General features: G+C 44.2%; 1 protein-coding gene across 1 annotated transcript in view; it reads left to right on the plus strand.

Moving 5' to 3' along the window:
• The window catches only part of MTF1 (metal regulatory transcription factor 1), an 81,517-nt gene extending 69,898 nt beyond the window's left edge, over positions 1–11,619 (plus strand). Inside the window, exons 8-10 of the mRNA XM_082245359.1 lie at positions 768–1,309; positions 4,183–4,246; positions 10,476–11,619. Of these exons, the coding sequence (XP_082101485.1) occupies positions 768–1,309; positions 4,183–4,246; positions 10,476–10,855 (986 nt within the window). The 3' untranslated portion in view covers positions 10,856–11,619. The remainder of the gene's footprint in view (positions 1–767; positions 1,310–4,182; positions 4,247–10,475) is intronic.
• Positions 11,620–12,986: the final 1,367 nt, after the last annotated feature.

Below are 12,986 nucleotides of genomic sequence, written 5' to 3' on the forward strand. Positions count from 1 at the left end.
TACAGGGCCTTCCCCTCTGTACTTATTATCTCTCTATTGCTTGCTACAAAACGCATAGAGAAGCTCAATACAAAAAAAAATGCAACATGTGGGAACGTGCAAAAAAGCGTGTGCGCTCAGATATACCTGGTGTGAACAAGCCCTCAGACTCATGTGCCCTGGAAATGTGTGCAATTTTAAAGGGTGCTTTGACCGAAAAGAGGTTGAAAAACACTGTTCTAGGAAACCGATTTTACTGGTAAGACAAAAATTCTAGTTTTTCTTCAAATAAAAAAATAAAAAATATGTAATTTATTGTTCTGCATCTACTGGCCTCCAAGATACTGAGAACTTTGTAAAGGCAACAGAAGGTCCTCAAACATCTTGGGTTCTGCTATTTTTCTTTGTGTTTTGGACAGCAAACTGGGGAAGTAAAATCTGAAAGAATGTGGGTCCTACATTTTTTTTTTTACAAAGCTTGTCTATATATTTGGTGATCAGGCCACCTGACATGATGTGAATTTTGCTTATGGCAATGTCAGTACAATGTAGACTATGAGGAAATGTTGACTCAATCTGCATACTGTCCCAGTATAGTCCTCACAGGAATATTTTTCATACCAGAGGTTGATGCAAGGGTTGATCTGGCAAAGAGCACCCCTATACATGGACCTTAGTATCTTATCATTTGTGCATTTATAGATGTAATGGTTAGGCATAATCGTTGTTTTTTTTTTTTGTTATATGGAGTATTAAATTGTACTGTTTTATGTACCTCTCTTCCATAGAAGTGCTGTTAAAAACCTGGACTTCAGACTCACAGGCTTTAGACCCAGGAGAGAGCAGTGCTACGGAACCTCCTCCATCTCTGGTCGCCCCTCTTGTGAATCCTGCAGCTGTGTCAGAGGATCCTTTACCTACTACTCCTGGCACAACTTCCATGTCTTTGCCACACGGAACCATTGGATGTGGGACTCCATCAACAAGCTCTGTGTCTTGTACAGTTTCCCAGCCCCTAAAAGTGCCTATCCATAATGGGGGCCAAATCTCCACCCAGGACAACTTCATACCCCAACAGACCTCACAATCTTTAGTGGAAAGCTTGACTGTGGTTGCTGGCCCTACTTTGCCTGTAGGGACCTCTTCAGATACTGTTCTACCAACACTGGTGCAGGCTGCAGTTTCCAATACCAGCAATGTGTTGAGCAGCAACCCTGCAATAACCATAACACAGACTCCTAGTACAGCCTTGCTGCAACCTAGTTTAGTTATGAATGAGCAAAATCTGCAATGGCTTTTAAACGGGACCACACAGAATCATGATCAGTCTGTAAGTATCAAAGAGTTTTCTTTCTTGTAGTTTAAAGAGATCCTGTCATTAACTTAAAGGATTGCATATAAACGCACTTCAAGAATTTGAGTTTCTTACTTGCAATGTTATTTCTTCCCATAAATTATTTTTTTTACTTGCAATGTTGCTTTCTCCTTGCACATCATATATTCCCCCTCCCTCTCTTCCATAGTCATCTTAGTTCCTTGCACATTATCATCATTATTATTATAATACAGGATTTATATGGCGTCCGCGGTTTGCGCAGCTCTTCACAACATTATGGAAAACGGTGCAGTTACAATACAATTCGATACAGGAGGAATCAGAGGGCCCTGTTTGTTAGAGCTTACAATCGAATAGGGAGGGTCAAGTGATACAAGAGTTAATAACTGTGGGAGATGAGTTGATGGAGAAAATAAAAGTACAGTTGTTAGGTGAGAGCAGGATAGGTTTCCCTGAAGAGAAAAGTTTTCAAGGATCGTCTAAAAGTGGACAGAGTAGGAGATAGACAGATTGGGGTAGGAAATTCCAAAGGATGGGGGAGGCACGGATCAAAGCAACGTTAGCAGCAGTCAGTCGGGACTGTCAAGCCATTTGATAACGTTTTTCTGGTTTAATCGGATCTGTAAAAAAGTGAATTAAGGCTAGGCTATGTGTTTTTAGTGCATTTGAAGATTCGCAGAAATAACTACAGTCTACAGAAATGAACTACATTTATCATTAGTTCCTATGGATCACATTCACATCTATGCAGTTTCCATCCTTTTTTTTACACACCCCAAAAATGCAAGATTTCAAACACGTAAAAAACACATTAAAAACACTCAAGAAAAAATGCAAAACGCACTGGAAAATGGGCGTTAAAATGCATCAACATATAAACCTAGCCTAAGTGGTGGCATATTTTGCATGCTTCAATCTTTTAGGGTCCACTGAAAAGGGTAGCAGTTGGGCAAGTTGTAAAATGTTTTTTTTTTTTTTTTAAGATGAGGTAAGATTATACTGCATATTTAATTCCATTAAATATTTTAGACTATATGCTAAAGTCTTTAAAATAAAATCTATTGGAAAACAATTGTGAGTGAGATTATAGATGGCTGATAATAAAATACAGTATCTTATGCCATGGGATGGGGCATGATCAATGTAGTGATGGTAGGGTGGGCTCATAAACCTATCACTCTGTACTGATGTGATTGGAGTGGTGTCATCCAGGTTATGCTCTGTTGTATAAAACCAAAGAATTTCCAAGCTCAACTTACCGACCAGGCTGCGACCAACCGAATTGACCTGTCTAACAGTATGTGTTAAAAAGAGGAGTTTAGTTGCACACATTTGCAATTACATGCATGCGTAAGCTGCAGACCCCGGCAAGGCACCCTGTTACCTGCAGTCCCTATCTCTAACTTGTAAGAGTCTCCACAGTGGGAGCACATGTATTCTGATGGATAGATAAAGTTAGAGGTAGGAACTGCAGGTAACAGGGTCAGTAAGTTGAGCTTGGAATTTCTTTGGTTTTATTTGACATGCGTTTTCCCTTCCAGTGCTCCGTGCTGTCAAGATCAGTTATAGGTGGGGGAAGTGACCATTTTTGTATGCGCTGTTATAACCTATTGGCTCCAGTCCAAACCTATTACCATGTACTGGGTGCGGTTGGAGTGGTTTCCTTCAGGTTATGCTCTGTTCTAACCTATTGGTCCCAGATATAACCTATTACCCTGTAAAGTGTGGGGTTGGAGTGGTGTCATTCAGGTAATGCTCTGGTTTAACCTATTGGCTCCAGTCTAAACCTATTACCCTGTACTGGGTGGAGTTGGAGTTGTGTCCTCCAGGTTATGCTCTGTTTAACCTATTGGCTCCAGTCAAAACCAATTACCCTTTACTGGGTAGGGTTGGAGTGGTGTCCTCCAGGTTATGCTCTGTTATAACCTATTGGCTCCAGTCATAACCTATTACCCTGTACTGGATGGGGTTGGAGTGGTGTCATTCAGGTTATGCTCTGTTGTAACCTATTGGCTCCAGTCATAACCTATTACCCTGTACTGGATGGGGTTGGAGTGGTGTCATTTAGGTTATGTTCTGTTATAACCTATTGGCTCCAGTCAAAACCAATTACCCTTTACTGGGTAGGGTTGGAGTGGTGTCCTCCAGGTTATGCTCTGTTGTAACCTATTGGCTCCAGTCATAACCTATTACCCTGTACTAGGTAGAGTTGGAGTGGTGTCATTCAGGTTATGTTCTTTTAGTGTAGTTAGGCAAAGTCCAGCCTGTAGGTGGCACATTTCCTAGGCTTGTTTTTATGCAACTGAAGATTTGTACCTCAGAGTGATTTATGTGATGTGCGGTAGTTGCATTGCTTGCATGCGCTGCAGTTAAACTCCTCCTTGCAGCCTGATCAGATACTTGAATATGAGCTTTTATTTTCATACTAGCAGTGTATATAAACTTGATTCTTTTGACAAGATCTTGTCCTTTAATAAATTCCCCTCCCCCTGACTGCAGCCTGTTAAATTAAATATTTACTGGCCTAGCCGTCTTCACTATCCCTGCCTGGCGCTGCACAGCCTTTCTTTTAAACAGTCCCCTCTTCTTAGTGTGCATGAGCACTGCAGCCGCACTAATTCCTGTGGGTGAGCTGTATTTCTAGCTGTCCTGCAGAATACAGCTCACCACAAGATTGAACTGACTATTGCACGCTTACAAACTAAGAGGAGGAGCTTTAAGGCATGTCTTTGGAAGAAACACACTAGAAATGAACTTGCTATTTAATACATCACAAAGGTGTGTCACCTGTCTGAAAATATACTTGAATTCCCTCTTATATAAATTGTCTGGCTTTTAAATTAAGATGTATTTATTCTCATTTACAGCAGCAAGCTCCAAAGGTGGAGAAAGTATTCTTCACTACTACGGTCCCACTGACAGGCACCGGAGGTATGTTGTTTTTTATGTTGTATGTTGTTGCATTGCTTTAATTTTGCTTCCCGCTCTGTGTTGCTAAGAATACACTGTAAATTATTTTTACTAAAAAATAAGTTGTAAAAGCATGTACTTGTAGCTGAATACAGTACACTGTGTCTGTGACTTTGGACGATTGCAAGCCAACTCTAGTGTATCTAGTCCATTTAGTGCAGGGGTGCTCAGCCCGTGGCATGAGCCCTCTGATGTGGCCCTCAACCTCAAACCAGGGAAGTGCATGCCCATGCTTTGGGACGGCGAGTCTGCAAGCCCAGATCGCGATCAACGGGTTTCCGACCCACCATCCCAGAGTATCAGAGTAGGAGCGGGCAATGGAGGAAACAGGCAGCCATGGTGGGAGCAGGAGCTGCATAAGCCAATGCTTCCTTTGTAATGCCAGCTTCTGTCCAAGGGGGAGTGATACCAAGTGCACTTCACCTGAGACCTTTCTAGCAGTCTTGAGAGCGATACCAACAGTAGCTGGAAGAGGAAAAGGTCAGTGTAGTAAACATCCCATACACTGCACTTTTGCAATGACTATGCCTATGAGGCAGTCCAGGGGGGTATACTCCGACTCTCTGTTATAGGTATTTAGTTTTTTTCTGCCTAGTCAGTAATAAGGACCTAGTTCCTTGCTGGGATCTCTGGTCCTGGCAATTTTATCCTTTTAAATGGAATTTTTTTCCCCTCTTTTTATTATTTTGTTCCTGTAAGATCTACAATTAAGTGCCGGACTGGGTGACAAACTGGATAATCAAAATCGTTAAGGTCCGACTAGCGAGCGTGTGCAGACTGTAGCTAGGTTGGCTGGGACATAGAATAAAAAGAAATAAAGTGCAGTGCTAAAACATAAAAGGTGCATATAATCATTAAAATGTATTAAAATGCATAAAACACATGTGAAGTCCATAAAGTCCTTTAGAAAGTCCTTAGAAATGACTAATCTCCATTGTGAGAGAGGTAGGAAAATACACCACTGCAACCGTGATTCCTCCACCACAGAAATTACAGCCTCTCGCCTCCTGCATTCGACCACTAGGGGTCACTAAGCTTATCAGCAGTAATGGAAGACAGCCAGATGATCGACAGTGCAACGGTGTCCACAAATTTCATAGGATCCCAAAGGACTCATATGAGAATATCCGAAAAAATAAATGAAAGAGATCTAGTACTCTCCGTATAATGAGGACATTTATTAAGTAAGCATAAAGGAATAAAACTCACATGAGTTGCACTGACACAGTGCTAAGGTGCAGACATGTGTTCAGACATCGGAGCGACGCGGGTGACGTCAGCCTCCTCCCCCCGTACGCGTTATGTCAGTAGGCGTGACTTCGTCAGCGGGGTAAGGAGGGAGAGCGCACCCGCTCGTCATATAGACGTCTCCTAGCAACAGGACGCCTGGGACATACTGGGCGGGGGCTGGCCTGCGAGTTAAACGTCTCGCGAGGGCGCATACGAACTGGCTTTGGCCTGAGACGCATTGTTTCCTCCTGGCCGATAGCACCTACATTACGATCGAGCAGCGGTCTGTCCGGAGTGGTGCCCACCCTGTTCCTGGTGTGGTTAGTAGCTGTCCCCCCTCTACCCCTGGAGGGTTTTGGGGTGACGTGGGCCCCCGGGCTCCCTTCCCTCCAAGTCAGCCCCCCCCCCTTTCTTGGTGGTCTAATGCAGGCCTTTACCCCCCATCTGCCCACACCCCATTCCCCCATGGGGTGGACATATCTTTTTAGGTTGGCCTGGGGTGTTGCACTGGTGAAGGGGGGGGGAGCGCGCCCTGGCGGCCGAGCGATCATTTCGCGGAGGAGGGGGGGAGTGCCTGGTGGGGGCACCTGCCGGGGCCCCCGTTCCTGTTGGGATCGTTTTTTTTTTTTGTGCTGCTGGGGTCTCTGGGAGCCGCGCAGGGCCACCATCTTCTTGTAGCCTTTTAGGCTACAGATCGGCGGCCATGTTTGTGTAGTCTTGGCAGCCATTTTTCTATGGCTTTCCATTGAAAATAGCAACGGCCATGTTTTTGGAGTTGGATGAGTGATGATTCGGCGGTGGGAGCCCTTCCTCAGCCTCTAGTACTGATCCATGGATTGCTCCTCCTGATCGCCGCATGGTGTGCAGTTAGTTCGGGCTGTGATTACCTGATTGGTGGTGCTGTTTCCTTTTGTGGGGTTTTCTCTCTCAGGCCTAAACATCCGAAGGAAATTGTCTTGCATGCCTTGGTTGGTGTCATTAGGGTGTATCTGGCAGATACAGAGTCTTTTAGGAAGTCAGACTCTCTTTGTGCTCACGGATTGACCTCAAAAAGGGTTGTCCGCTTCCTCTGTGACCAGTTCCAGATGGATAAGAGGGACAGTGGTTCAGGCTTATTCCTTCAGGGGTCAGGGTCCTCCTTTCCCTGTCAAGGTGCACTTTACTAGGGTACTTAGTGCCTCCTGGGCTTTCCGTCATCAGGCATTTGCAATAGGGATCGACTGATTATCGGCAACACCGATATATCAGGGACCGATCTGCACTTTCCCCGATATATCACTATCTGCCTTTTGATTTGCCGATATTGCCGATATTTAGGGAAAGTGCTTGTACCGGGGTGATGCCTGCAGCTAGAGGCATCACCCCAGTACCGGTGTCCATAGCCAGGGCCGCTGATAGAAATCATGGGGCCCCGTACAGCCTACCTGACGGGGCCCCCTTCAGTCCCACCCTCAACCCCGCCCCTGGCCCCTCCCAAGACCCTGCCTTGAAGAAAAGTGCAGGAACAGGCTGGATGAAGTACAAGTATGCAATCCAGCCTGCTGTGCTAACCTGCTGCAGTAAATTGACTGAGGGTGGGCTGCAAGCAGTTCGGGGGAAAAGGTTGGGGGTGGGTCCACATGACAGGACTGATCAGATACGCCTGTCCGTTCTACAGGTGGACCTAATCTGACCCTCTATACTTGTGTCCATTTAAACCCACCTACCTCCAATCCGATCCGCTTAACAAAATGGAAAGGAATCTGTTCCCCTTCGTCTAGCCGCTAGCGGATCAAATTGGGGGGGCAGTCGGGTGTAAACGAACATCTGTTTTTTTACACCAGCCATCCTTAGAGCAGAATGGGCTGTGTCCATGTCCACTATACATAAGCTGAGTGGTCACAGACCTGTCATCTGCCCACTCCGATCAGTGGACAGATCCCCCTCTGAACAAACAGATTCCACTCTGTGTGAAAGCCTTGATAACAAACATCAACACAGGGAGCTAAGATCATCAGAATTTTAACACACAGGCAGCAGTCAGCAGGTGCTCTATCATGGCTGGCACTCTCAAAATTATATAAAGTTGGCATAGTCTCTCATATATACTACAGTGCACTGTACATTTCTATTCATTCTATCCATATTACCATCTACAACACACGGGCAGCAGTCAGCAGAGGTTCTCTGTCACAGTGTGTCACATAGCATGGCTGGCACTGTTGCAGTGTGTCACAGGACATGGCTGTTGGGTGCTGACCTTGTTAACTTATGACCAATGAGTTAACAAAATCAGCACCCAACAGCCAATCTATGTGACACACTGCAACAGTGCCAGCCATGCTATGTGACACACTGTGACAGAGAACCTCTGGTGACTGCTACCCGTGTGTTGTAGATGGTAATATGGATGGTGACATTATAGAAATGTACAGTGCACTGTAGTATATATGAGAGACTATGCCAACTTTATATAATTTTGAGAGTGCACAATACTCCTACCAAGCTCCATCATATGGGAGTTAATGCAGACCCTGTTTGTTATAGATGTCAAAGGGGCAGAGGTGACCTCATCCATCAACTCAAATCGCCACAACACACATCACACTAGTGTGAACCATGCCTAAGTGCTGGACAAATACCCTGCTAAAACAGCCGGGTAAAAAAATTTGTATCCTCTTCCTGCTGAAATTATATGCATCTTTAACAGGGGGAACTCTCATTTAGAAAACATTGCATGCTTACAGGCTGTGTACACATAATGCTGGAGGTTTGCAGTGAGTTGGGACAGTAGACTTTGCTGAAAATAAAGTTCAGCGACAAGCAGATCTTGAAGCCCTCAAATCCCCCATAAGATCTATCTGCTCTTAGTAGACATAAAGCTGACAATGTAAGGGTTCACATTGTCACACAATAGTAATGTTTTCCCCTATGCAGACCCCATATCACTAGAGCTTCCCCTTACAATTCTATGCAGCCACCCCCCATCCCCTTCACATTAGGCATCTTCACTACAAAACAGGAAAACAGACCTTGTAAACTTCAGTGCAAGCTCTGCATTCTCTTCTACACACAGGGAGGGGGCGTGGCTGAGCCGGGGACATGGACAGCAGACAGCCCACAAGATAAGGAACACAAAGGACAGTACATGAAATCAAAGGGCTGCTCCTCTGCACTCCAGCATCACTTGTCATTTATGGGCTGCAGATGGGGGTGGTAGGAGAAATTCTGGAGGTGTTGAAGCACCCACCTGGTGCTGCTCCTGCCTGCTCCCAATTGTCCCCCTTCAGGCATGCTGCCTGTCAGTGACTGTGTCACTTGCCTGTGCACCGCCACACCCACCTCTGGGATTGCCGATCTGCTCCCTCTCAGCCAACTCACAGAAGCTTCTCCCTCACTCCACGGCACCTGCTGACAGTGCTGAGGGAGCGGAGGTACAAAGAATCACTCCGCCAGGGAGGGCATAGCATAGGCAGTAGGCGGGCGGATGGCAGACCGGATCTATAATGTGCAGCAACTGCACTTCATGTACCTACGCCCGAAAATGAAAAAAAAGTGCCTGCTCTGCTCCAGCCTCCCGGGACCCTCATTTGACCTGATGGGGCCCAGGGAAACTTAATTTAACCCTGGGTAGTAAGTAGAAGCAGGAGTGTGAGCTATGGAAATCAATGTATTATTATAGGCAGGAATGAACCATAAAGCTGCCCGGGCCACCCCCTGTCTTGCTGATGAAGCCGGGCCCGGTACAACAGGGCTGGTTGTACTGCCCTATCAGCGGCCCTGTCCATAGCTGACGGTTGGCTGTCTTGTAATGACAACCGATGCAGCTGAGAAGCCGCTTGGCTGTGATTACAAGGAGCGGGAGGGGATGTCCCCCTCCCGCCGCCCTCTGTGGCTCGCCCGGGTCTCTGGTCCCACCAGGAGACCCAGGCATCCTACCTCCACTGCCGCCGCTGCCCAAGAGAAGACCTGGTGTACTGCGTCTCCATGGAAAAACCCCGGAAGGGATGTCATGACCTCACTTCCGGGTACTCGACGCCGAATTAAAACTGACAGCATTCAAAACAGCCAAACTTTTTGACGTTTTGAATGCTTTTCGGTGCCGAGGAGGGGTTTGGGGGCTTTTAGACCCCCAAATCCCTCCACAAGAGTACCTTTAGAAAAAAATAAATAACATTTTTTTTTTTTTTTTTTTACGTATCGGCATTAGAAAAACTATATTGGTCGATCCCTAATTTGCAAGGCGGCCACCTGGTCGTCGGTGCACACTTTAACAAAGTTTTATAAAGTGGATGTGTTGGCATCTGCAGATGCTTCTTTTAGCAGCAAGGTTTTGCAGGCTGCTGTTTAAGAGGACCTGATCCTATTTGTTTTTTTTTAGGTGGGCTCCAGTTGTTTGGTTGAGCTTCTGTTGCCTGGTTGGCTAATGTTTAGCCTTGGGAATTTTTTCGCTGTTCCCACCCCTCATGTTTAACACTGCTTTGGGACGTCCCAATGGTTATGAATCTCTGGAGTGTCCGTCAATGAACGAAAGAGAAAATGGGATTTTTGACTTACCGTAAAATCCATTTCTCTGATGTTCATTGAGGAACACAGCACCCACCCCTCTGTGGAGTTGTAATTCTCCTGACACGGCTTAGAACACAACTGAGTACCTATAGCAGAGAGAGGCAGTATACCCCCTGGGACTGCCCATGGGTGTAGCCAGAATTATTTTTTGCCTAGTGTCTTACTCCTGTAGGGGGCAGTATAGCCCAATGTCAAGTCAAAAATCCATTTTTTTTCAGTCTGGCTTAGTTTTGATGTTTTAGGTTACTGATGTTATGGTTTGCTTATTCATTTGTTATAATATTAAATCTTGAAATATTTGTCATTTTATTACATAATAATGTTTCAACGATTATACAATTGTTACAAAAATAAGGCTACTTGATTGATATTTGCACCATTTTCATTACATTATTTATGTTTGTATTTCCAGGCAATGCTGTACAGCAGATTGGTTTGAGCCTGCCTGTCATCATTATAAAACAAGAGGAGTCTTGCCAGTGTCAGTGTGCCTGTAGAGACTCTGTAAAAGAGACTCCCACCAAGGCCAAAAGATGTTCATCTCCAGAGGTTGACCCTGTCCCCAAACCAAAGACTGACCCACCCCCTCCTGACATTGTAGCCACTCCCTCATCACCCTGCGAAGGCAGCAGTGGACACTTGCACCCCACGGACTTACAACCTTGGACACCATCATCTTTAGACATCTCAGACTTCTTATCCCTTCAGAGCCCAGAAAACTCCTCCAACCTTGTTCCTGGGGATGCCTTACTGCAAGGAGACGATATCAGCCTTAGTGGGTTTTCTAAGTAGATATTGGTCAGTCTTGGGAAATTCTCCTAAACCTTTTCATGCCAAGGGGCATTCAGCACTCAGCATTCATCTCTGGTCACCCTCACCAATAGCTCAACCAGGAGCCCAGCATACAATTCTTTGGTAGATCAGCACAGAGCCTTTTTTTATTATTGTGGTTTTTTTTTTTTTTTTTGTTTGTTTTTTGTTTTTTTTACATGGGCAAAACCCACCCAGTGGAAGGAGAGGATATATATTTTCCTTCCAGCACTGACGAGGGTTTACTGAGCTAATAGATTTGTTATCCTATAGTTTGATTGCACTATAAGTCACTTTGTTTGGAAGCCTGGAATTGTAGCAGGGAAAAATATAAATATATATATATATCTTAAAAGAGAAGCCACTGGACACTGTTTTATCCTCTGTGATATTCAGAGGCGCTGTTACAGTACATTGTAAGATGGGACAAAGATATAAAGAGATCATATCTATTTTATTGGTTTTATGTACACACTTTGAGTAAGATGGTCTAAAGCAATCATTTGTATTCTTTTATTTCTACTTAATGTTCTGTTCCTACTGCTCCATCTTTGACAAATAATTCAAAGTAACACCTAATTAAAAGATGTTATATATCTTATATAAGAATGTTTTATTTTCACACGTTTAGGCAATAATGACTAGGATAGTAAAACAGCTCAGTTGCAACGTGAAGTGAAATATAAGAGAGATAATTAGTGTCCCAAATTTATTGAGCCCCCCCACCCCGGGGTAACACTTTATATCCCATCCACACCTGCCTATAGTACAGCATTTTGCTTCTGTGCTGTTAGGTTCATTTTAGTCATTATGTGACGCTGGGCCACAACTAGTGTTGACTTGTGACAACTTGGCTGCTAGTACATGCTAAAGGGATGTTCCATATGACCTTTTTAATAAACACATACTAAAAGACTATAATTAAAACCCTTGACATTATCAATTAGTCTTTTGTGTTAAATTATTTGAATGTCATACTAAAAATAACACTTTTTTTTTTTTAAATAAGAATCTTTATCCTAGTGTTTTTAGTAAAGTGGCACCGATACTGAATTTTTATCAGTGAGTACGGATACCGATTCGGTCAAGTATTCCCCAAAACAGAGTACAGATACCTTTTGTGGTGCGATTTGAAATCGCAAGACAAAGAATTGCATGCAATTTGAATAGGAATACAGTGTGATTCCTGTCTAAATCACATGCAGTTTTCCGCCCCACTCCTGTGTGAACCCAGGCTGAAGTCACTATGACAAGCCTGGCGTCACAGGGGAGCAGTGCGGGAAACCGCATGCAATTAGGACAGGAATCACACTGCACTCCTGTTCAAGTCACATGTGATTCTTTGCAGTGCGATTTGAGCCCATTCATTTTATATACAACAAAGGTATCTGTTTTGGGTATTGGAGCATTTTCACAAGTACTCGTGAAAATACTCTGTATCGGTACATTAGCATTGTGAATTGAGCCTCCAGTATACAATTTTCACATTGTGGTGTTGCGTTAAAGGAGCACTGTACCCCAGAACAAATAAAGTATATTTTGAAAAAGTTACTAATAACTTGAGTTGTATGTAGAAGTGTCCATACCTTAAAGCGGATCTTCACTGCATCTGAACACGACAAACCAAAAACACTATTTAATTCATTTTTAATATTCAAAGCAAGCTCCCCCATTCGCCCATGTCTCTGTGATTTTAATTTGTTGAGAAATTACTTTTAAAAACACCCCCCTAGCATTTCTGTCCGTTGCCATCTTGAGTATGGGCAGATGATTTATGTAGCATTTACTTCTTGGAATCCACCTGCCCTTAGCTCGGGCATGCATGCAGGAGAGTGTGCTTAGCTGGGAAAACCCTTCCTTCTCCTCTCCTCCTGACTCCTGGAAAGTACAGTGCCTTGCGAAAGTATTCGGCCCCCTTGAACTTTGCGACCTTTTGCCACATTTCAGGCTTCAAACATAAAGATATAAAACTGTAATTTTTTGTGAAGAATCAACAACAAGTGGGACACAATCATGAAGTGGAACAAAATGTATTGGATATTTCAAACTTTGTTAACAAATCAAAAAACTGAAAAATTGGGCGTGCAAAATTATTCAGCCCCTTTACTTTCAG

This window comes from Pelophylax lessonae (genome assembly GCF_965119305.1).
Source record: "Pelophylax lessonae genome assembly, chromosome: 2".
Classification (NCBI taxonomy): Eukaryota; Metazoa; Chordata; class Amphibia; order Anura; family Ranidae; genus Pelophylax; species Pelophylax lessonae.